Consider the following 24,060-nt stretch of genomic DNA (forward strand, 5'->3'; position numbering starts at 1 on the left):
AAAAAGCCATATGAGGACACAGAAAGCAGCTATTTGCAAGCCAAGGAGACGAGACCTCAGGAGAAGCCAAACCTGTCAATGCCTTGATCTTGGACTTCCAGCCTCTGAGAATTGAAAAAATTAATTTCTGTTGTCTAAAATACCTAGTCTATAATATTTTTGTTATGGCAGCCCTAGTAAACTAATACAGGAATATTAGCCCTTTATCTATCATATATTTAACAAATATTTTCTCCCAATATGTAACTTATCTTTTGACTTTACTTATTCAATGTAGTCAAACTTTTGAATATTTCAGATTTTTCAATATTTTCTTTTATGGTGCCTGTTTTCTGGGTCATAGTTAGAGAGTTTTTTCTAACACTGAAGTGAAAACAGGAATTCACCCATGACTTCCTATATGGTTTCATTTTTTATGTTTATATCCCTGATCTATTTGGAGTTTATTCTTGTAGTGTGGTGTGAGTTCTGGATATAATTTTATATTTTTCCAAATGCCAAATCACTTTTGCCATCTATATGCTTATATTTTAACTTTTTATTTTGAGATAATTGTAAATCTATATGCCGTTGAAAGAAATAATATAGAGCCCTGGCCAGCTGCTCAGTGGTTAGAGCATTAGCTCGTGGACCAAAAGGGTTGCAGGCTTGATTCCCAGTCAAGGGTACGTACTTTGGTTGCAGGTTCAATCCCCAGCATGCAGGAGGCAACCAATCGATATTTTTCTCTCTCTTTCTCTCTTTCTTGCACGCACGCTCTCACTCTCCTCTTCCTCCCTCCCTTCTACTCTCTCTAAAAATCAATGGAAAAAATATCTTCTGGTGAGGATTTTTTTTAAAAAAAAGAATAAGAAAGAAATAATATAGAGATTCCCATATCACCTTCATCCACTTTCCTTCACTGGTAACTTCTTATAAAACTATAGTACAATGTCATGACCCAAGACATTGATATTGATACAATCTACAGACCTTATTTACATTTTCTCAGTTTTACATGCACCCATTTGTGTATGTCTGTGTATATTTAGTTCTATGTAGTTTTATCACATGTGTAGAATCATGTGACCACCTCCATCACTTCAGAACATGATTCACAGGGATCCCTTATGCTACCCTTTTATAGTCACACCATCTCCTCTTCATTCCGTTCTCCATCTCTGTATTTTTGTCATATTAAGAACATTATATAGCCGAAACCGGTTTGGCTCAGTGGATAGAGCGTCGGCCTGCGGACTGAAGGGTCCCAGGTTCGATTCCGGTCAAGGGCATGTACCCGGGTTGCGGGCACTTCCCCAGTGGGGGATGTGCAGGAGGCAGCTGATCGATGTTTCTCTCTCATCGATGTTTCTAACTCTCTATCTCTCTTCCTTCCTCTCTGTAGAAAATCAATAAAATATATTTAAAAAAAAAAAAAAAAAAAAACATTATATAAATGGAATCATGCGGTTTGTAATATTATGAGTTTTGCTTTCTTACTCAGCATAATTCACTTGATATCCATTTAAGTTGTGATCCAATAACTCACCCCTTTTTACTGATGAGTGTTTTTCCATGGTATAAATATGCCCTACTTCATTTAACCAATTACCTGTTAAAGGATATTTGGGTTGTTTCCAGTTTTTGGTTATTATAAATAAAGCTGCTATGAACACTCATCTACAGGCATTTGTGTAAACATAAGTTTTCACTTCTCTGGGATAAATGGCCAAGACTGCACTTGCTGGGCTACATGGCAAGTTAGGCACTTACTTTTTTTATTGTGAAATGTCACTTATTTCCATTTTGTTCATTCCAGCTCTGTGGTTCAAAGAATTATTTCATTGTCCATAGGAACTGATATTTGCAGCATCATTGGTCATGAGGGGAATGCAAACTAAATGTAAGTGTACCACTACGCACCCACTAAAATGGTTAAAATTCAAAAGAATGATGCTAATAATAATAATGCTGATGATGTGGAACAACTGGAATTCTCATACATTGTAGGTAGGAGTGTAAAATGGAACAATCATCTTCAAATACTAATAGTATAGCTAAATATATGTGTACTTTCTAACCCAGAAATTCTGATTTCATATGTACACCAAAAGACTGGTACAAGAATGCTCATAGCAGCTTTCCTCACAATGGCCAAAAACTGAAAACACCCAAATATCCCATCAACAGGAGAACTGATAAAGTATAGTATATCCAGACAAAGATATACTATATAACAATGTCATACTACAAACTTCTGCTAAGTACAATATGGATGACTCTTACAGGTGGGACTTAGGCCTGATGTGGCTATGCAGAAATTCAGACCATCCCCTTGATCGTCAGGCAGAAAAGGAAGTTGAAAAAGTAATCTGAAGGACTGGGATGGTGACATTTAGAAATAACACAGCAGAGATGCTCATTTCCACCTCTAGGAATCTTAAACCAATCCTTCAGAAAGTTACCTAAGCACTCTAAAGAGTTGCATTCCCCAATGAGTCACAGTGAAGAAAGTAAGATGGCCCTAGCCGGTTTGGCTCGGTGGATAGAGCGTCGGCCTGCGGACTGAAAGGTCCCAGGTTCGATTCCGGTCAAGGGCATGTACCTTGGTTGCGGGCACATCCCCAGTAGCGGGTGTGCAGGAGGCAGCTGATCGATGTTTCTCTCTCATCGATGTTTCTAACTCTCTATCTCTCTCCCTCCCTCTCTGTAAAAAATCAATAAAATATATTTTTTTAAAAAGAAAAGAAAGTAAGATGGCTCCAGAATGAAGATTTTGAATTGGAAAAGGGAAAAGAGTTATCATAATCAGGGAGACCCAATTGATCAATTAAATAAATGTGTATAAGGTCCTATATCACACATCATTAAACAAATTCCTCTGAGTGGGGTGAGTCATCTAATACTCCACTCAGCAGAAGTCAATGCCACACTGTGAAGTCTACAGACCCCTATAATGACAGAAACCCATGACCCCCCGTAAGGTCCTGGAAGGAAATGAAAAGTTTGGTGAAGACATTGGAGCTGGACAGCAAAGAGAAAGAGTTACCCAGGAAAGTTATTGGTTAAATAAATTACAAAATATCTTTGTAATATGCACAGTTGTAGAAAATAATGAAGGATATAGAATATTTTTAAGATATAATATCAGCAAAAAAAAATCACTTTACAAAACAGGTTGACATAATTATATCAATATAAGGTGATAGAAAAAAGACTAGAGAGTTAAACACCTATTTCAGTTACCTATTGCTGTGTAACCAGCCCAAAAGTTTGTGGATGAAAACAAAAATACATTAATGACCTCATTATTTTGAGAGAAGTGGGAGAAAAGGAAGCAGCAGGAAACCCGGGAATACAGATCCTAACAAAGGAGAGAACCTAAAATTGGCCCCTGGGTAGGGGACTCTCCATTCACACACACACACACACACACACACACACACACACACACACACACACTAAGCAGGAGGCTGGGCAATGGAGGTGGGGATGCCATGAGGACAGCAGCTCAAGCCAAGCTTCAGTGCAGGGCAGCTCTGGCTAACACAGGCCTCCTCATTTTCAGGGACATAGATACTCTTAGGGAGATCTTCAGCAGAACTTCTCAGCCCCAAATGTTAAAGCAGAACTGCAGAAATGAAGCTCCATCCCGGTGACACAAGCGAAATGAACGGATCACAATCAAAATCCTCTTGCATGGCACGAAGTAAGGGCAGCACTGTCTTATGATAGGTGGTCTCAAACCCCACCCTGCCACATACTCCACGTGACAGCCAACTGCGGCCATTCCAAAAATCCCGCGGGGCGGGGTGGGGGGGTGGGGGCGGGCAGATCCGAACAAATCCCGTACCCTGGACCCTTCCCGGCCTCCTTACCGCGCGCACACACCGTGAGCTCCCGGCGCGCCCAGATTCCTAGGTTACCACTAGGTCGGAGGAGGAGGTGTTTGAGGACTCCTGGAGGGGAGCTAGTAATGAACCGAGATGGAAGTTCTTTTCCAAAGCATCCCGCGGGGCCGGTGGGAAATGTAGTTCAAAGCTGGAAAGACCCTACGGGCAGGAGGCGCGCTGGAGCCCGAGCGGCCGAGCGGCGTCGTCTGGGGAACGGAAGGGGCGCGGAGTGCGCAAGCGCAGACGCTGGCTAGTGGTCGGAGGTGAGGCAGCGGCGCCTGCGGGGCGGGAGCTGGCCGGCCGGGGTAACGCTGAGGAGGGGGGCGGGAACCTGGGCTGGGGAAAGCGTGAAAGGAAGAGGGAACATAGGCTGAGAAGGCCGGGGAGGAAAGCTCGAGTCCTGGCCCTAGAGAATGCGAGAATGGAAGCGAAAACCTAGGCAGAAGGAACAGGGAGCCGAGGCCGGGAACTCCGAGGAGGGACCGGGAGCCCGTCTGGCCGCGGTCCCGGCTGGAGAGGGCCGAAGAGGGAACTGTGCTCGGTGTGGGCGGGAACTGTGTTTGCCCGTCACTCCCCACCCCCTTATGAGGAAACCCCAGCACGCGGGCGTTCTGTTTGTGTAGTTTTTTGTGCCTGTCCGTGTGTGTATTGGGGCACATGTTACTCCGGTGTGACGTTGTGACACCGATTGGTTGTGAAAGTGAGAGGGTCTCTGTGTCTAATTTTTAAAATAGGTGCGAGTCGATTTGTGTTAAGACTGTATGCGATTTTGGAGAGACGACAGTGAAGGGTTTGTGACTGAGATTTTGCTACTTTGTGAGATGTAATGTGATGGGCTCCCTGAGATTATGCATGACGTGTCTGTGATCGTGTAGTGGGTGCTATAACTGTACGTATGTATACTTTTTGAAGTATTTTGTGTGCACAGATCGGGGCGACTATGAATGTGCCTCATTGTGTAACTAGATGGAACGCTTGAGAATTGGGTGCATGGTTAGTTAAATATGTATTGTTTAGATTATCTGAATATTGGTTATTTTATATGCCTGTAGAATTTGACTCTGTGGCATTTAAACAAGTGAAAAAATAGAGATTTTCAAAATGGAGAGGATGAGATAAAATGAAAATAATTTTCAGATGTCAGGATAGTATTTTGGGAAACCCCATATCGACTAATGACCAATATGTTGAAACCAGAGGCCGGTTGCACTGATTCGTACACCAGTGGGATCCCTCTGCCTGGCCTGCGCCCTCTCACAATCTGGGATCCCACTGTGCATGATCTGGCCCAGGAGGGACTGTGGGAGGGCTCTAAAGCGAGTCCAGCCTGTCTGGCCCAATCCCAATCCACGGGACCCCAGCAGCAAGCTAACCTATCCTTCTGAGCGTCTGCCCCTTGGTGGTCAGTGCGCGTCACCGGTGGAGCTGTCCATCGGTGGCTTAGGCTTTTATATATACTAGAGGCCTGGTGCACGAAATTCGTGCATGGGGGCGGGGATCCCCTCAGCCCAGCCTGCACCCTCTCCAATCTGGGACTCCTCGGATGCCGGCAGTCAGACATCTCACTCACAATCCTGGAGCGCTGGCTCCTAATTGCTCACCTGCCTGCCTGCCTGCCTGGTCATCCCTAACTCACCCCCCCTCCCCCACCGCCGGCCTGATCACCCTTCACTGCCTCTCGTGCCGTCCTGGTCGCCCCTAACTGCCCCCCACTGCCGGCCAGGTCACCCCCAGCTGCCCCCCTCCCTGCCAACCTGGTTGCTCCTAACTACCCCCCCCCCCGGCCTGGTCACCCCTTACTGTCCCCCTCTGCTGGCCTGGTTGCCCCTAATTGCCTCTCCCACCCGCCAGTCTGGTCGCCTCTTACTGCAACCCCTGCTGGCTTGGCCGCCCCCCTCTGCCAGCCTGGTCGCCCCTCACGCCCCCCCCCCCCCCCCGCTGGCCTGGTCACCCCACACAGCCTGCTTGTTCAATTGTTTGGTCATCCCTCACTAACCCCCCTGCCGGCCTGGTCACCCCACACAGCCTGCTTGTTCAGTCGTTTGGTCATCCCTCACTAACCCCCCTGCCGGCCTGGTCATAGGCAGCCATCTTGTGGGGGCATGATGGTCAATTTGCATATTACCTCTTTATTATATAGGATAGATAGATAGATAGATAGATAGATAGATAGATAGATAGATGATAGATAGATGAGTAGAAACCAAAACTGATGCTCTCAGAATTTCCATTTGGGTGTGTGTGTGTGTGGGGGGGGGGGGGTGTATTTTTCCCCTCCTGCTGCTGCTTCTGCAGCTGCTGGATGAATTCCTGGGCAGATTTAATAATTCTTCAGTCATTCTAAAGACAATAAAAAATCTGTTGGACATTTAAGCATCAGTCCCATCTTATAATAGTCATTTAGCTAAATAAAATATACATTGCAGAAGTTAATACTTCAAAACTTGTTTTAAAAGCAGAAAACTGTCCCTCCTGCTGGAAACCTGCAATGTCTTCTCTAATTCCTCAACCTCTCTTTTGTCTCCTCTTTACTCCTAGGTGGTTAGTCTCCAGTTAGAGTGGATTAGGAGCTGGAAAAGGGAAGAGAAGTCAGAAGTCAGGACAGGAAGAAGCTGGTACCTCTTATACTATAATTTAGTGTAAGTCATCTTTCACCTTCTGGGAGAACCTACTGATAGGAACTTCCAGATATACTTTTCTTCTATTGGCACAGCCACTTCTTTAGCTGCCTCCCCACTACTTTCATCTGAATATGCAGTGGCCCATCTGCTCTGGTGGTGGGGCTTGTCTCTCCAGTCAGTCCTCTTGGACAGGAGGATCCAAGCCAACCCAGGCAGGCTCCATGCATGGGTTCCTTATCTAGAGCTCAGGTGAGAATTAGCTACCTTAGTCACTTTGCCCTCCTAAATCCTGGAAACATGTACAAGTTCCCCGCACATTTTCTCATCGCTTTGGTTCCCAGTGGCATCAGGATGTGAGAGGCCTCTTGTATGTTATCAGGAAGGGAGAAGCACCCACATTTCTTCCCCCTGGAAAACTATGTTCTAAAAATAATTTGCTCCCTTATCTCAGCCTCTCCAGCCAGTTGAAGTAGGAGTTAAATTAATGGTACAAAAACTGCAGTCAGATACTTTACAAGACAGTATTTAGAATGAGGGATACTTCAAAGCTTGTTTCACTCACCATCTTGGGGGCATCCGCTAAAACTGAGGCAGAAGATTTCTGAGTTACCATCCCTGTTAAAAATTAACACTGAAAACAATTAGAAAACTCAGAAGTTTACTGTGGGGAAGAAACATTAGCAAGGCACAGGTGTGTGTGTGTGTGTGTGTGTGTGTGTGTGTGTGTGTGTGTGTGTATGCATATATATGCATATATGCATATATATGTATATATGTGTGTGTGTGTGTGTGTGTGTGTGTATAGCTGTATAGATATCTACACTAATAAAAGGGTAATATGCTAATTAGACCGAGAGACCTTCCGGATGACCTTCTGGGAATAATAGCGGAGCGCAGGCCTGGTGTGAAACACCTGCCTCTGCTCTGCCATTGATCCCAGAGCCGCAGCAGGGTGGGCAGGGCCTCAATGTGGGTGGGGATCGATGGTGAGCCCAAGCCTGGTGGGAAACGCCTGCCTCTGCTCTGCCATTGATCCTAGAGCCCAGCAGAGTGGGCAGGGCCTCCCTCTGCGCAGCATTGATCACAGAGCCCTGGCAGGGTGGGCAGGCAGGCAGGGGGGGCAGTTGGGGTGATCAGGCCGGCAGGGGGGCAGGCAGTTGGGGGTGAACAGGCTGGCTGGGGGGTAGTTGGGGGCAAGCAGGCCATCAGTGGGGGGCAGTTGGGGGTGATCAGGCTGGCAAGGGGGGGCAGTTGGAGGCAAGCAGGCTGGCGGGGGGGGGGCAGTTGGTGGCGAGCAGGCTGGCATGCAGAGTGGTTAGGGGCGATCAGGCAGGCAGGCAGGTGAGTGGTTAGGAACCAGCGGTCCCGAATTGGGAGAGGGATGTCCAACTGCCGGTGTAGGCCCAATCCCACAGGAATCGGGCCTAAACCGGCAGTCGGACATCCCCTGAGGGGTTCCAGATTGGAGAGGGTGCAGGCTGGGCTGAGGGACACTCCCCCCTCCCCCCGTGCACGAATTTCACGCACCGGGCCACTAGTAGATATATAATAGATATAGATATAAATATAGATATAGATATAGATATAGATATATCTGAAAACATGAAAGTGACCAGTGGCCATCAAAAATATGAAATATAAAGGATTGCATGAGTTGTTCAAATTTTTAAAAAATATTCCTAAGAGACTTAAAAATAAGGCAAGTAAAAGGAAGGAAGACACAATATGATAAAAGGTCCAAACTCCCAAACATTTCATGCAGCTCCATTAATATTTCAGTAAAATTTTGAACTTTCTAAAGTTCTTAGGAGAATATAAACAAGCCAGAAATTCTGAAAGAGAAAAGTAATGAAGGGGAAAGTATTTTAATGTGTTTTAAAACTATAATAACTGTAGAGTGATCTTGGCAATTATGAACACATCAGTGGAACTAAATATAAAGTCCAGATCTAGTCAAATACATACAGGCAATAAAGTATATGATAAAGATGGCAGTTTCAGTGAGTGGAGGAAATATAGGTTATTATATAACCAGATGGCCCATAGTATTTTTTTTTTTTAGTTATTTTTGTATGGGAAAAACACAAAGTCAAGTGAGAAAGTATAAAAAATTACTTTAAGTAAATACAGGATTAATTTCCTTCCTTTAAAAGAGATCTAAGATCAATCTAGAAAATAAAAATGACCTAATAGAAAACCGAAAGAATTTTAAGAGAGAAGAAACTAAAGATGATTTTTAAACGTACGAAAAGAATCTTACCTTCTCTCATAATAAGAAAAATAAAAACTAGAAGCACAATTTATATCTGTTAGATAGGCAAGCATTAAGAAGTTCATATCAGCAGTATTCATCAGGGGTGACAGGTATTCTCATATATTGCTGGTGACAGTATAAATGATAGAGCCTTAATGGAGAACAGCTTAGAAGTAGTTAATATCAGTAGGCTACTTATGCAAGAAAAGACAGTGCTAGAGGGGAGGGGAGCTCTCCCAAAATTTAACCTGTTGCCCCAATAGCCTGTATCTCTGATTTTGGGGGTAAAATAAGAGTTGTCTAGCTTATCCCCCATTCCCTATACTGTTTATGTGGAATGTTCTGAGTTGACAAGGGCCAAAACAAGGGAAATGGAGGGAATTTTAATTTGAGTCATAAGAGAGCTGTAAGTATGTGTGTGGTGAAACATGGCATCTTTTCATCTTAGCTTTGCCTTCTTAGGAACCACCCTGTTTCCAAAGAGGATCCCAAAAGAAGACTGTCTCTTGCAAATCTCAAAACCATGGCTCAGGTGAGGTGATGGTTTCTCTCTGAAATAGTTTTTTGTTTTGTTTTTGAAGGATATTTGAGCCTTTGTGTTTTTTTGTTTGTTTGTTTTAAATCCTGCCTATCTTTCCCTTAAGAGAAGTGGTTCTCATTTCTTCCCATATTGGCCTGATAAGTATTTATCTTCTACAAGTACTCCTTCTAATTTTAACCAGTGTTTACACATTAAGAGGGTATATCATTCAACATCTTTCTCAGTCTTCACCCAGAAGCATTGCTGGGACTAAAATGCATTTCCTCAAATTAAATGAGAATAACCCTTGCCGGGGTTGCTAAATGGATAGAGTGTTGCCCACATTCCAAAGGGTCATGAGTTTGATTCCTGGTCAGGGACACGGGTGGCAGAGGGCAGGCCCAATCCCTAGGTGCAGCCCCTGGTCGGGCTCAGAGCAGGGCCGATTGGGGAGTTGGGGTGCCGCCCCCTGTCATGTACAGAGCAGGGCGGATTGGGAGGTTGCGATGCCACCCTCAGTCATGCTCCCGGTGCCGGGAGGCCTCTCAGCTCCGCTGATCCCAGTGCTGGGAGGCATATTACCCTTTTACTATATAGAATAGAAGCCTGGTGCACAGGTGGGGGCTGGCTTGTTTGCCCTGAAGGGTGTCCTGGATCAGGGTGGGGGTCCCCACTGGGGTGCCTGGCCAGCCTGGATGAGGGGATGATGGCTGTTTTCAGGCTGGGACTGAAGCTCCCAACTGCTCCTTTTTCTCTCTATTTTTTTTTTTATTCTGGGCCAGCTTTAGCTCTGAGGCTCCAGCTCTTAGGCCTCCGCTCCTGAAAGCAGGTATCTGGTTTGTTTCGGTTCTTGAAACTCTGTATCAACTCCAGCTCTGAGATCCCAGCCGGCTGAAAGCTGGTTTCTGGGGTTTTGTTTACCGTCTATATTTGTTACAATGTTTGAAACTGCAGGCTCAGAGGCCTGCAGCGGCCGGCGGGGAATGTTGGAGTCCTCCGTCACTGAAGCAAGCAAGCCTCATGTTAGTTTCAAGCTGCCTGGCTGCCAGCCCCCATCTTGGCTGACAGTTTATTTGCATATTTCCCTGATTAGCCAATGGGAAGGGTAGCGGTCGTACGCCAATTACCATGTTTCTCTTTTATTAGTGTAGATAGGATTACCACTGATGTATCTTTATTTGGGTGCCTCTTTCATAGCAGTCACTTGTCTTCCCATTTAACACCTTTGCTCCTTCTCCAGTCTTTTAAGCTCTCATTCCAGTACTCACAAATCTTTGTGTTTCTTATACTTTTCTGTTTAACTTTTTTTAAAAATTGTGATAAAATATACATACCATAACATTTACCATTTTAACCATTTTAAATGTATAATTCAGTGCCATTAAGTACATTCACATTGATGTATAGCCAGCACCACTATATCCAGAACTTTTTTTAAAATTTAATTTTATTAATTATAGTTGATGTTCAATATTATTTTATACTAGGGGCCCAGTGCACGAATTCGTGCACCATGAAAGGAACGGTGGGCCATGAGGCTGCGGTGGGCACAGGGGCGGGTCTTGGCCCATCCTCCATGCCCCTGCCTGGCCCCTCCTGCCACAGCCCTGGTCCCTTGTCTGCTGGCAGCCCCACTCCTGCTGCTGCCGCTCCCACACACTGACAGCGCCAGCCCTGCTTGCACCCGCTAGCAGCACAGAGCAATTGGGGCCAGTGCCAGCAGTGGGTGTGAGCGGGGCCAGCCCCATCAGCAGGTGTGAGCATCAGCTGCTGTCCTGATTGCCCCTTAGGAGCAGGCAGAGGTGGAGAAGCCCTCAGGGATGATTGGGGCCAGCACCTGCTGCTCGCACCCGCTGACAGCCGAGTGATCAGGCTGGCGCCAGGTGCTGGCAGCAGGTGCAAGCAATGGCTCCAGTGCCAGCAGTGGGTGTGAGAAGGGCCAGCACCAGCAGCAGGTGTGAGTGCCAGGCAGGAACGCAGCACGTGGGAGCAAAGAATTTTCAGTAACTACCTGAGGCTCACCCCGATGACAGCAACCAGTGCCCCACCTTGGTCTGGCGCCCCCGCTCACCTCAACCATCCCGCCACAGCTGACGCCAGCCATGTTCCATGCTCTGCCACATACTGCCAATGCCTGCCATGCTCCACACGCGCCCCCTGGTGGCCAGCACACGTCATAGCAATCGGTTGTTCAGTTGTTCCGCCGTTCGGTCTATTTGCATATTAAGGTTTTAATATATAAACTAGTGGCCCAGTGCACGAAATTCATGCATGGGGGAAAGAGGGATGTCCCTTAGCCCGGCCTGCACCCTCTCCAATCTGGGACCCCTTGGAGGATGTCCGACTGCCTATCGGATCCCTGTGTGATCGGGCCTAAACCGGCAGTCGGACATCCCTCTCGCAATCTGGGACCGCTGGCTCCTAACCGCTCACCTGCCTGCCTGCCTGATCGCCCCTAACCACTCTGCCTGCCAGCCTGCTCCCCCCCAACTTCCCCTCCCCACCCCCACCAGCCAGCTCACCCCCAAATGCCCCCACCCTGCCAACCTGCTCGCCTCCAACTGTACCCCCCACCTGCCTGCCTGCCCACCCTGCCAGGGCTCTGTGATCAATGCTGTGCAGGGGGAGGCCCTGGCCACCTGGGGCTCTGGGATCAAAGGCAGAGCAGAGACAGGTGTTTTCCACCGGACCTGCACTCTGCCATTAATCCCCAACCACACCGAGGCCCTGCCCATCCTGCTGGGGCTATGGGATCAATGGCAGAGCAGAGGCAGGCGTTTCCCACCAGGCCTGGGCTCACCATTGATTCCCGCCCACGGGGAGGCCTGCCCACCAGGCCTGGGCTCCGCCATTAATCCCTGTCCACAGCGAGGCCTGCCAACCAGGTCTGGGCTCTGTGATCAATGGCAGAGCAGAGGCAGGCGTTTCCCACCCAGCCTGTGCTCCACCATTAATCCCCGCCTACAGGGAAGCCCTGCCCACCAGACCTGGGCTCTGCGATCAATGGCAGAGCAGAGGTAGGCATTTCCCACCTGGCCTGGGCTCTGCCATTAATTCCCGCCCACAGGGACACCCTTTCCACTCAGCCTACGCTCTGCAATCAATTGCTGCCCACAGGGAGGCCCTGCCTGCTCTGCCCACCCTGCCAGGACTCTGTGATCAATGCTGCGCAGAGGCGTTTCCCACCCAGCCTGAGCTCTGCCATTAATCCCCACCCACAGGGATACCCTGCCTACCAGGCCTGGACTCTGCGATCAATGGCAGAGCAGAGGCAGGCGTTTCCCACCTGGCCTGGGCTCCACCATTAATCCCCGCCCACACGGAGTCCCTGCCCACCTGGAAATCAATATCTGCCCACAGGGAGGCCCTACCTTCCCTGCCCATCCAGCTGGGGCTCTGCGATGGGCCCTCCCAGCCTTGGCGCCTTGCCTCGGCCCTCCCAGCCACGGCTTTGTCCAGAAGGAGGTCCGGAAGGTCATCTGTAAGATCTCCCGGTCTAATTAGCATATTACCCTTTTATTAGTATAGATTAGTTTTAGGTGTACAGCATAATGCTTAGACAATTATACAATTTGAGTTCATTCTTTTTTTTTTTTTTATAAGAAATATCTTTTAGCCAAAACCGGTTTGGCTCAGTGGATAGAGCGTCGGCCTGCGGACTGAGGGGTCCCGGGTTCGATTCCGGTCAAGGGCATGTACCTGGGTTGCGGGGCTGATCGATGTTTCTCTCTCATCGATGTTTCTAACTCTCTGTCTCTCTCCCTTCCCCTCTGTAAAAAATCAATAAAATATATTTTTAAAAAAATATCTTTTATTTATTTTTTTAAAATATATTTTATTGATTTTTTACAGAGGGGAAGGGAGAGAGACAGAGAGTTAGAAACATCGATGAGAGAGAAACATCGATCAGCCGCCTCCTGCACATCTCCCACTGGGGATGTGCCCGCAACCCAGGTACATGCCCTTGACCAGAATTGAACCTGGGACCTTTCAGTCCGCAGGCCGACGCTCTATCCACTGAGCCAAACCGGTTTTGGCTTGAGTTCATTCTTGATATGATGTAAGAAGGTGGTATTTCGGGGGTTTTTTTGCAGGTATCTGTCCAATTTCCCAAAACTGGTTATTAAAAAGACTGTCTTTATTACCCCATTGTATATTCTAGACTTCTTTGTCATAGCTGAACCTACCATATAGGTATGGGTTTATTTCTGAGCTTTCTGTTCTTTCCATTGATCTATGTGTCTGGTTTTATGCCAGTACCATGCCATTTTGATTACTATAGCCTTGTAGTATAGTTTATATCAGATAGCCTGATACGTCCAACTTTGTTCTTCTTTCTTAAGATTACAGAGGTGTCATTTTTGGTTCCATATGAATTTGTTCTAGTTCTTTAAAAAATGCATTGGTATTTTGATAGTCTTTGCACTGAATCTATAGATTGCTTTCTATAATATGGACATTTTACCCATGTTACTTTCTCTTATCCATGAGCACAATAGATGCTTCCATTTATGCATATCTTCAGTTTCTTTCTTCAATGTCTTATGATTTTCTAAATACAGGTCTTTTATCTCCTTGGCTAAATTTATTGCTAGGTCATTTATGTTTTGATGCAATTGTAAATGGAATTGTTTTTTCATTTCTCTTCCTGATAGTTTATTATTGGCATATAAAAATTCAACTGATTTCTGAATATTAATTTTGTATCCTGCTACCTTACTGAATTCATTTATCAGTTCTAGTAGTTTTATAGTGGAATCCTTAGGATCCTCTCTCTATAGCATCTTATTGGCAAATAATGACTTTTATGTCTTTCTTTCTTTCTAATTTGGATGCCTTTTATTTATTTTTTCTAGCCCAATTGCTGTAGCTATGATTTCTAATATTATGTTGAATAACAGTGGTAAACTGGACATTCCTGTCTTGTTCTTGATCTTAAAGAAAATACTTTTAGCTTTTCCCTGTTGAGAATAATGTTAGCGGTGAATTTGTCATATATTATGTTGAGCTACATTCCCTCTATTCCCCCTTTGCTGAGAGTTTTTATCCAGAAATGATGCTGGATTTTGTCTAATGCTTTTTCTGCATCTATTCATATTAATATGATTTTGGGTTATGTGGCTTATTATGTTAACTGAGTTTGTTTATGTGGTTATAATCACGTTGATTGATTTGCAGATTTTGAACCATTCTTGCATCCCTGGAATAAATCCCACTTGATCACACTGTATGATCTTCTTAATGTATTGCTAATATTTTGTTGAAGATTTTTGCATCTATGTATATCAGTATATTGGCCTATAACTTTCTTTTTTTTGTAATGTCTTTATCTGGTTTTGGAATCAGGGTGATGCTAGCCTCATAAAATGAGCTTGGGAGCCTTTTCTCCTCTTGAATTTTTTGGATTACCTTGGGAACCATAGGTGTTAATTCTTCTTTGAATGTATGGTAAAATTTACCTGTGAAGCCATCGAATCCAGGGCTTTTGTTTGTTGGGACTTTTTTTTATTGCTGATTTGATTTTGTTGGTCATATTCAGTCTGTTCAGATTTTCTGTTTCTTCAGTCTTATAGGATTGTATGTTTCTAGGAACTTATTCATATGTTCCAGATTGTCCAGTTTGTTGGCATATAATTATGTTGGCTAGGATTTTCTTATAGTCCTTTGTATTTCTGTGTTTTAAGCTGTCACTTCTCTTTCATTTCTGATTTTATGTATTGGGGTCCTCTTCTTTTTGTTTTGATGAGTCTAGTTAAAGGTTTATTAGTCTTGTGGATCTTTTCAAAGAACCAGCTCTTGGTTTCCTTGATCTTTGTTTTGTTTTGCATGTGTGTTTTTTTAACTACATATTTTATTTCCATTCTGATCTTTATTATTTCCTTCTTTCTACTCATTTTGGGCCTTATTTGTTATTGTTTTTTTTCTAGTTCTTTTAGGTGTAAGGTTAGATTATTTACTTGAGATGTTTCTTGAGGTAGGCCTGTCTTGCTATGAATTTCCCTCTTAGAATTGCTTTTGCGAGGAGAACCAAGATGGCAGCATAGGTTAACGCTGGAATTGCCGCCTTGAACAACCAAATCAAAACACACCTAAAAGACGGAACGGACATCATCCAGAACCACAGGAAGGCTGGCTGAGTGGAAATTCTACAACTAGGAGGAAAGAGAATATCATACCCAGACTCAGAGGAGGCACAGTGCTGAAGTGAAATACTCAGGTACGGAGTGCGCGCGGAGCAGGCTGGCGGCGGAGGGCGCGGTCGGTGCTTTCAATCGGGAGGGAGTCTCAGATTCTGAGCTCCAGATCCGGGCGAGTCTCTAGGGACCCAGACTCAAACGGGAGAAGTCGGAACTCGGAGGCAGCTTTCTCTCCGAGGTTTGCAGCGGTTGCTGGGACTCTGTGAGGCAGAGCCCCTAGGGACGGAACTGAGAGACGCCATAACAGCTCTCTCCGGCCCACCCTGTTGATCCTGAGCCCAAGCAACCCACCCGCCCCGCCCAAGCCCTGCGCAGACCCATTTGCCAGATAGCCTCAGGCAAAGGCTAGATTAGCACCTCCCTAGAGGACAGAAGTTTTCCCACTGCAGACACAGCTGATTCTCACAGCCAGCTGGCCTGGAGGTCAAATCCCCCTAGTATTAACTACAACAATCAAGGCTTAACTACAGGAGGACTGCACACAAAAACCACTAGGGGGTGCACCAAGAAAGCATAAAAAATGCGGAGACAAAGAAACAGGACAAAACTGTCAATGGAGGATATTCAGTTCAGAACCACACTTTTAAGGTCTCTCAAGAACTGTCTAGAAGCCGCTGATAAACTTAATGAGATCCTCAACAAATCTAATGAGACCCTCGATGTTATGATAAAGAACCAACTAGGAATTAAACATACACGGACTGAAATAACGAATATTATACAGACTCCCAACAGCAGACCAGAGGACCGCAAGAATCAAGGCAAAGATTTGAAATGCGAAGAAGCTAAAAACACCCAACCGGAAAAGCAAAATGAAAAAAGAATCCGAAAATACGAAGATAGTGTAAGGAGCCTCTGGGACAGCTTCAAGCGTACCAACATCAGAATTATAGGGGTGCCAGAAGATGAGAGAGAGCAAGATATTGAAAACATATTTGAAGAAATAATGACAGAAAACTTCCCCTACCTGGTGAAAGAAATAGACTTACAAGTCCAGGAAGCACAGAGAACCCCAAACAAAAGGAATCCAAAGAGGACCACACCAAGACACATCATAATTAAAATGCCAAGATCGCCGAAACCGGTTTGGCTCAGTGGATAGAGCGTCGGCCTGCGGACTGAAAGGTCCCAGGTTCGATTCCGGTCAAGGGCATGTACCTGGGTTGCGGGCATATCTCCAGTAGGAGATGTGCAGGAGGCAGCTGATCGATGTTTCTCTCTCATCGATGTTTCTAACTCTCTATCTCTCTCCCTTCCTCTCTGTAAAAAATCAATAAAATATATTTAAAAAAAAATAAATAAATAAAATGCCAAGATCAAAAGACAAAGAGAGACTCCTAAGAGCAGCAAGAGAAAGAAAGTCAGTTACCTATAAGGGAGTACCCATACGACTGTCAGCTGATTTCTCAACAGAAACTTTGCAGGCCAGAAGGGAATGGCAAGAAATATTCAAAGTGATGAATACCAAGAACCTACAACCAAGATTACTTTATCCAGCAAAGCTATCATTCAGAACTGAAGGTCAGATAAAGAGCTTCACAGATAAGGAAAAGCTAAAGGAGTTCATCACCACCAAACCAGTATTATATGAAATGCTGAAAGGTATCCTTTAAGAAGAGGAAGAAGAAGAAAAAGGTAAAGATACAAATTATGAACAACAAACATGCATCTATCAACAAGTGAATCTAAGAATCAAGTGAATAAATAATCTGGTGATCATAATAGAATCAGGGACATAGAAAGGGAGTGGACTGACTATTCTTGGGGGGGGGGGAAGGGGTGTGGGAGATGCGGGAAGAGACTGGACAAAAATCGTGCACCTATGGATGAGGACAGGGGGTGGGGAGTGAGGGCGGATGGTGGGGCGGGAACTGGGAGGAAGGGAGTTATGGGGGGAAAAAAGAGGAACAAATTGTAATAATCTGAACAATAAAGATTTAATTAAGAAAAAAAAAAAAAGAATTGCTTTTGCTGTGTCCCAGAGATTTGGGGTTTTTTGTGTTTTCATTTTCACTTGTCTCAAGCTATCTTTTAATTTCTTCCAGGATCTCATTGTTGATTCATTTGTTGCTTAGTAGCATGTTATTTAACCTTCATGTGTTTGTGTGCTTTTTGTGTTTTTTTTTTTTTCTTAAAATTGATTTCTAGTTTCATACCATTGTCATCATAAAAAATACTTTATATGATTTCAGTCTTCTTAAATTTATTAAATCTTGTTTTGTGGCCTAGTATGTTCCAAGTGCACTTAAAAATAATGTATATATTGCCATAACCGGTTTGGCTCAATGGATAGAGCGTCGACCTTCGGATTGAAGGGTCCCAGGTTCGATTCCGATCAAGGGCATGTACCCTGATTGCGGGCACATCCCCGGTAGGGAGTGTGCAGGAGGCAGCAGATTGATGTTTCTCTCTCATTGATGTTTCTAACTCTCTATCCCTCTCCCTTCCTCTCTGTAAAAAATCAATAAAAAATATATTAAAAAATAAAATAAAATAATGTATATTCTGCTGCTTTGGGGTGAAATATTTAAATATCAATTAATATACCTGGTCTAATGTGTCATTTAAGGCAACTTGTTGGTAGTCTGCCTGGAAGATCTATTTATTGATGTTGATAGGGTGTTAAAGTTTTTCATTTTTTAACTTGGAGTTTATAGTTTATCTACAATAACAGTCAAATAAGAGCTAATTTTGTGCTTCTCTGAGCAGAGCTGGAAACCAACCCTTATTTTCTTATTCAACTTTATTGAGGTATAATTTACATACAATGAAAATCACCATTTTAAGTGTAGAGTTCATGAACTTTGAAAAGTATATAGATCAATATAATCACTACAACAGTCAAGATTACAACATTTCCATTACTCCAAACTGTTCCTTTATGCCCCAATACATCCAGTTGCTCCACTGCCACCCCAAGGCTTCAATAATCCTATATCTGCTTCTGCCATAAATTAGTTTTGCCTCTTCTCTAATTTCATATCATTGGAATAATAGATTATGTGCTTTTTGAGGGATTAGCCTATTTAACTCAACATAATGTTTTTCAAACTCATTCATTTGTTGTGTATATGAGAATATTCCTTGTATTGCTGAATTCCAGTATATGAATGAATAATATACCACAATTTGTTGATCCATTCACTTTTTGGTAGACATTTTTTCCCACTTTTTGACTATAATGAATGACACTTCTATGAACATTTGCAGAGATAATCTTTGCATCGACTATATTTCCATTTCTTTTGGGTAAATACGTAGTTTTGGAATCAGTGGGTTGTATGACAAATGTATGTTTATCTGTATAAGAAACTGCCAGATGGTTATGCAAAGTTGTGCCACTTCACATTTCCACCAGTGATGTATGAGATTTAGAGTAGCTTCATAGCCTCACCAACACATGGTATGGCCACTTCATAATTTTATTAGTCATCCTTGTAAATGTGTAATGGTATTTTATTATTGTTTTAATTTCCATTTCCCTGATATGATGAAAATGGTGAGCATTTTTCATTTTTCTGTTTGTCATTTATATAATCTGAGTTCAGAACTTTTGCCAACTTTTGAGTGGATTGGTTGTTTTCTTATTCTTCTGTTGTGAGAGTTCTTTATACAAGTCTTTTGTCAAATAAAAGGACTCTGGATATATTTCTTAGTCTATGACTTGATTTTTTATTTTCTTAGTGGTGTCTTTCAGAGCTGAAGTTTTCAATTTTAACGAAACCCAGTTTATCAGGTTTTTTACTTTTATGATTCATGCTTTTAGATTTTCCTTTTAATTGTATAATCTATTTCAACTTAATTCTTTTGTATGCTTGTAAGGTGGAATTGAAGTTCCTTTATTAAAAAATATTTTTTTAAATTAATTTCAGAGAAAAAGGGAGAAGGAGAGAGAGAGTGAAAAACATCAATGATGAGAGAGAATCATTGATCGGCTGCCTCCTGCACACCCCACACTGTGGATAGAGCCCACAATCTGGGAATATGCCGAAACCGGGAATCGAGCTGTGACCTCCAACAGAGCCATGTTGGCTGGGCTGATTTATATAGTTACTAGGGGCCCAGTGCACAAAATTCATGCACATTAAAAGGGAATTAATTAGAGGAAATATTTTAATACTATTTGCCCTTTCTCTATAATAGAAGTGTCAGAGATGAGCCGAAGCCGGTTTGGCTCAGTGGATAGAGCGTTGGCCTGCGGACTGAGGGGTCCCGGGTTCGATTCCGGTCAAGGGCATGTGCCTGGGCTGCGGGCACATCCCCAGTGGGAGATGTGCAGGAGGCAGCTGATCGATGTTTCTCTCCCATCAATGTTTCTAACTCTCTCTATCTCTCTCCCTTCCTCTCTGTAAAAAAATCAATAAAATATATTTAAAAAAAAAAAAAAAAAGAAGTGTCAGAGATGAAAGAAAATTAGTAAAATGTATATGAAAATCTTCCTGTCAGAGACTGGGGCACACCGTGGAACCCAGAGTCAAGTCCCTGCCCACCCACATGCACCTCAAAATCAAGTGAGACCCAGACCCGTCCGGCCCCACCACCATCAAGCCCCACTGGGTGGGGGGGGGGGGGGACACAGCCTGAGGTCCCCCAGCCCTATGCCAGGGTGGGGTTGCGGCCTGAGATCCCCTGACCCAGCACCGGGGTGAGGGGCACAGCCTGAGGTCCCCCAGGCCGGGGCCGGGGGTGTGGCCTGATGTCTCCCATCAATCCCCGCCAGGCAGGGGGCATGGCCTGAGGCCCCCCGTCAAACCTTGCCAGGCGGGGGCGTGGTCTGAGGTCCCCTGTCAAGCCCCATCTGGTGGGGGGGTGCAGCCTCAGGTCCCCCACCCCGGCCTGGCGCCATGCAGCCTCAGGTCCCTGCTGATCACTCATTACAGCTCATTACGGGAACCCCGCCTCCACTTTGGGCGCAACCATCTTGTGTTATGGGAACCCTGCCTCTGCTGTGGGTGCAGCCATCTTGTGACAGTGTGATGGAGTGAGGGTCAATTTGCATATCACCTCTTTATTATATAGGATTCTTTTACTAGTGTAATACTACCATATTAAGTCCTGAAATCAGGTAATGTGAATTTTCCATCTCTATTCTCTTTAAACTTGTTTTAGATATGCTAGGGGTTTTACATTTCCATAAAATTTTAGACTCAACTTATTGATCTCTATAAAACAACCTACTTTGACTGTAATTGTGTTTTCGAAGACTTTATGGTTTGGTTGGAGATCATTGGAATATTAACAGTCGTACGTCTTATAATCCAAGGACCTGGTGTATTTCCATGGTCTTGTAAAGTTTCTCTCAGTAGATTTTTGTAGGTTTTGGTGTATAGGTCTTACAGATATTTTGTTAATCTTATTCATTAATTTCATTTTCAATTGTTAGTGTAGAAAAACAGTTGATTTATATATTTTGATATTAGTATCCTATGACTTGCTAAATTCACTTATTATTTCTAATACCCTTTATTGTAGATTCCTTAGTCCTTTCTACATATCTAATCATGTTATCTGTAAATAGTTTGTCTTCTCCCTTTCCAGTCTGTATGCCTCATTTTTTTCTAATTATGTAATATCTACAGTGTTAATAGAATTGGTGACAGCAAATATATGTAAATTTAAAATTTTATCTAATGCTTTTTCTTCATTTAAAATAATCATATAGTTTTCCTACTTTATTCTGATATTATAATGACTGTTATTGGTTTTCAGATGTTCTATCAACCTTGTATTCCAATAAGCACCACTTGGTCATAATGTGTAATGCTTTTTATATGTCACTTTATTCAATTTGCTAGTATATTTTTAAATTTATTATTTTTTTTGTTTTTGTTGTTTTGAGGGAGTCATCATCGATCTATTTTTAAATTTTTATCAGAATTTATCAGGGAAACTGCTCTGTAATATTCTTTTAATGTCTTTTTCTGGTTTTGGTAACAGTGTAACAGTCACTTCATAAAATAAATTAGAAAGTACTCTGTTTTCTTTTAAGATCTAGTATAATACTCTCATTAACTTTTTTTTTTTTTGCGCAAATGAAAACTTATTAATTTGATGTTTCCAACATCAAATCTTAGGATCTTGGTCTTTTCTTTTTGCCTTTGTACTAGTATAAGGCCAAAAGAGACATTTTCTATTTTTTATATGTTTTTTACTTATTTCAGAGAGAGGAATGAGAGGGAGAGAGAGACAGAAATATCAGTGATGAGATTCATCAGTTGGCTGCCTCCTGCACACACCCTACTAGGGATTGAGCCCTCAACCTGAACATGTGCCCTGACTGAGAATTGAACCATGACCTCCTAGTTCATAGGTCAATGCTCAACCACTGAGCCACACCATCTGGGCAACATTATCTATTTTATAAACCTTTGTGACCAGATTTAGCAACCCAAACTTCATCATTTTCCTCAATAAAACTTCAAACAACCATCATTGGGTACAAGGCTGTGATTTTTTTTTTCCATTCTTGGTCAGTTAGACCCTGACATACTCCTAATGTCAGATTTCGGCTGTTTGGTTTTAACCCCTACTTTTTCTAGCACAATTCCCTTTACTTGGGAAGCACCTCCAAAATGGTTGGGTTTTAGGGCTGAGCCCAAATGGGCTTTCTTGTACTGTTTATCATGCCCTTCTGATCTCATTGGTGGCTCTGGAGCTTGTTGGCAGTATAAAGACCACAACACATTCCCAATCCTGTCAGCATGATAGGCTTGAGCAAAAGAGCTATCATTAACTCTTTTTTTGTTTTCAATTTTAAAGCAGTCACTGTTTATTAACTGACTAGATTACAAAATAACCATGGTAGATACCTTAATTCATCCTTCTAATGACCTTATTGATCTGGTCTTCCCTGTTACCAGTATCTCCACCTTCTACAAAATGGGTGGTCTTTTCCTCCATTCTAACTAATGGATAAGGTAATTTGAAGGGCCACAGGATGTTGTTTGATTCTTTGAAGTGTTTTCCAATAGTATAGATCTCATGAATCACATCCTCCATGCACATGATGCCATATTTACCAAGAGATCGAGCAATCAATATGTTATCTGTCAGGGCAATTCATTTTGTATTGAGTTTGGCTAAAAGTTCACAATCTTGTTTATGTTTTTAAAGAACCAATTCTCAGTTTTGTTGATCTTTTCATTATCTTTTTTTAGAATCTATGTCATTTATTTCCCCTCTGATATTTATTATTTCCTTTGTTCTACTTACTCTGGGCTTTTCTTGTTCCTTTTCTAGTTCTTTGAGGTGTTGGGTCAGATTATTTGAGATTTTTCTTACTTCTTGAGGTAGGCCTGTAATGCTATTATGAACTTTCCTCTCAAGACTTGCTTTTGTTGTGTCCCATAGGTTTTGTGTGGTTGTGTGTTTATTTCCATTTGTTTCTAAGAAGTTTTTGATATGTTCCTTGATTTCATTGGTAACCCATTCATTGTCTAATAGCATACGATTTAGCCTCCGTGTGTTTGAATGTTTTTGAGGTTTTTTTTTATTATGATTTGATTTCTTCTTTCATGCCATTGTGATCTGAGAAGATGCTTGATATGATTTCAATCTTTTTTAATTTGTTAAGACTTATTCTGTGTCCTAAGATGTGATCTATCCTTTGGCAATGTTCCATGTGCAATGGAGAAGAATGTATATTCTGCTACTTTTTGATGAAATGTTATGTGAATATCAGTTGAATCCATCTGATCTAGTGTGCCATTTAGGGATGCTGTTTCCTTCTTAATATTTTGTCTGGCATATCTGTCCTATTAGTGGAGTGTTAAAGTCCCCTAGTATGACTGTGTTGCTATCAATGTCTCTTTTAAAGTCCTCCAAGAGTGTTTTTTTTTTTACATTTAGTTGCTCTACTGTGAGGTGCATTTATGTTTATCAGGATTATATTCTCTTATTTGATCTCTCCCTTTAGTATTATGTAATGATCTCTTTTGTTTCTTATTATGGCCTTTCTTGTGAAGTCTATTTTGTGACATATAAGTATTGGTACCCCAGCCTTTTTTTAGTTTACATTTGCATGGAACATATTTTTCTAACCCTTCACTTTTTTTTTTACTGTTAATTATTTTTATTGATTAAAATATTACATATGTGTCCTTATCCCCACTTTACCCCCTATTCCCCCGCTCATGTCCTCACCCCCCTGTTGTCCGTGTCCATTGGTTAGGCCTATATGCTTGCATATAAGTCCTTTGGTTGGTCTCTCCCCCTTACCCCCACCCTCCCCTACCTTCCCTCCAAGGCCCGACAGTCCAATCAATGCCTCTCTGTCTCTGGATCTGTCCTTGTTCATCAGTTTATGTTGTTCATTATATCCCACAAATGAGTGAGATCATGTAGTATTTATCCTTCTCTGACTGGCTTATTTCACTTAGCATAATGCTCTCCAGTTCCATCCATGCTGTGGCAAATGGTAGGAATTCCTTCTTTTTTACAGCAGCGTAGTATTCCATTATGTAGCTGTGCCACAGTTTTCTAATCCATTCATCTGTTGATGGGCACTTAGGCTGTTTCCAAATCTTAGCTATGGTAAATTGTGCTGCTGTGAACATAGGGATGCATATATCCTTTCTGATTGGTGTTTCTGGCTTCT

At 43.1% G+C, this 24,060-nt stretch overlaps 1 protein-coding gene across 3 annotated transcripts in view; it reads left to right on the plus strand.

The window, feature by feature from the left end:
- The first annotated feature begins 3,999 nt into the window (after positions 1 to 3,999).
- Positions 4,000 to 24,060, plus strand: part of ZNF567 (zinc finger protein 567) — a 66,854-nt gene continuing 46,793 nt past the window's right edge. Inside the window, exons 1-2 of one of the 3 annotated variants that reach the window (XM_036345449.1) lie at positions 4,000 to 4,135; positions 9,210 to 9,279. In XM_036345449.1, the coding sequence (XP_036201342.1) occupies positions 9,271 to 9,279 (9 nt within the window). In that variant the 5' untranslated portion in view covers positions 4,000 to 4,135; positions 9,210 to 9,270. Of the gene's footprint in view, positions 4,178 to 6,229; positions 6,512 to 9,209; positions 9,280 to 24,060 lie in introns of those variants that run through there. The other 2 variants (XM_036345448.1, XM_036345447.1) reach the window with 2 other exon arrangements.

The sequence above is a fragment of the Myotis myotis genome, unplaced genomic scaffold (genome assembly GCF_014108235.1).
Source record: "Myotis myotis isolate mMyoMyo1 unplaced genomic scaffold, mMyoMyo1.p scaffold_m19_p_19, whole genome shotgun sequence".
Classification (NCBI taxonomy): Eukaryota; Metazoa; Chordata; class Mammalia; order Chiroptera; family Vespertilionidae; genus Myotis; species Myotis myotis.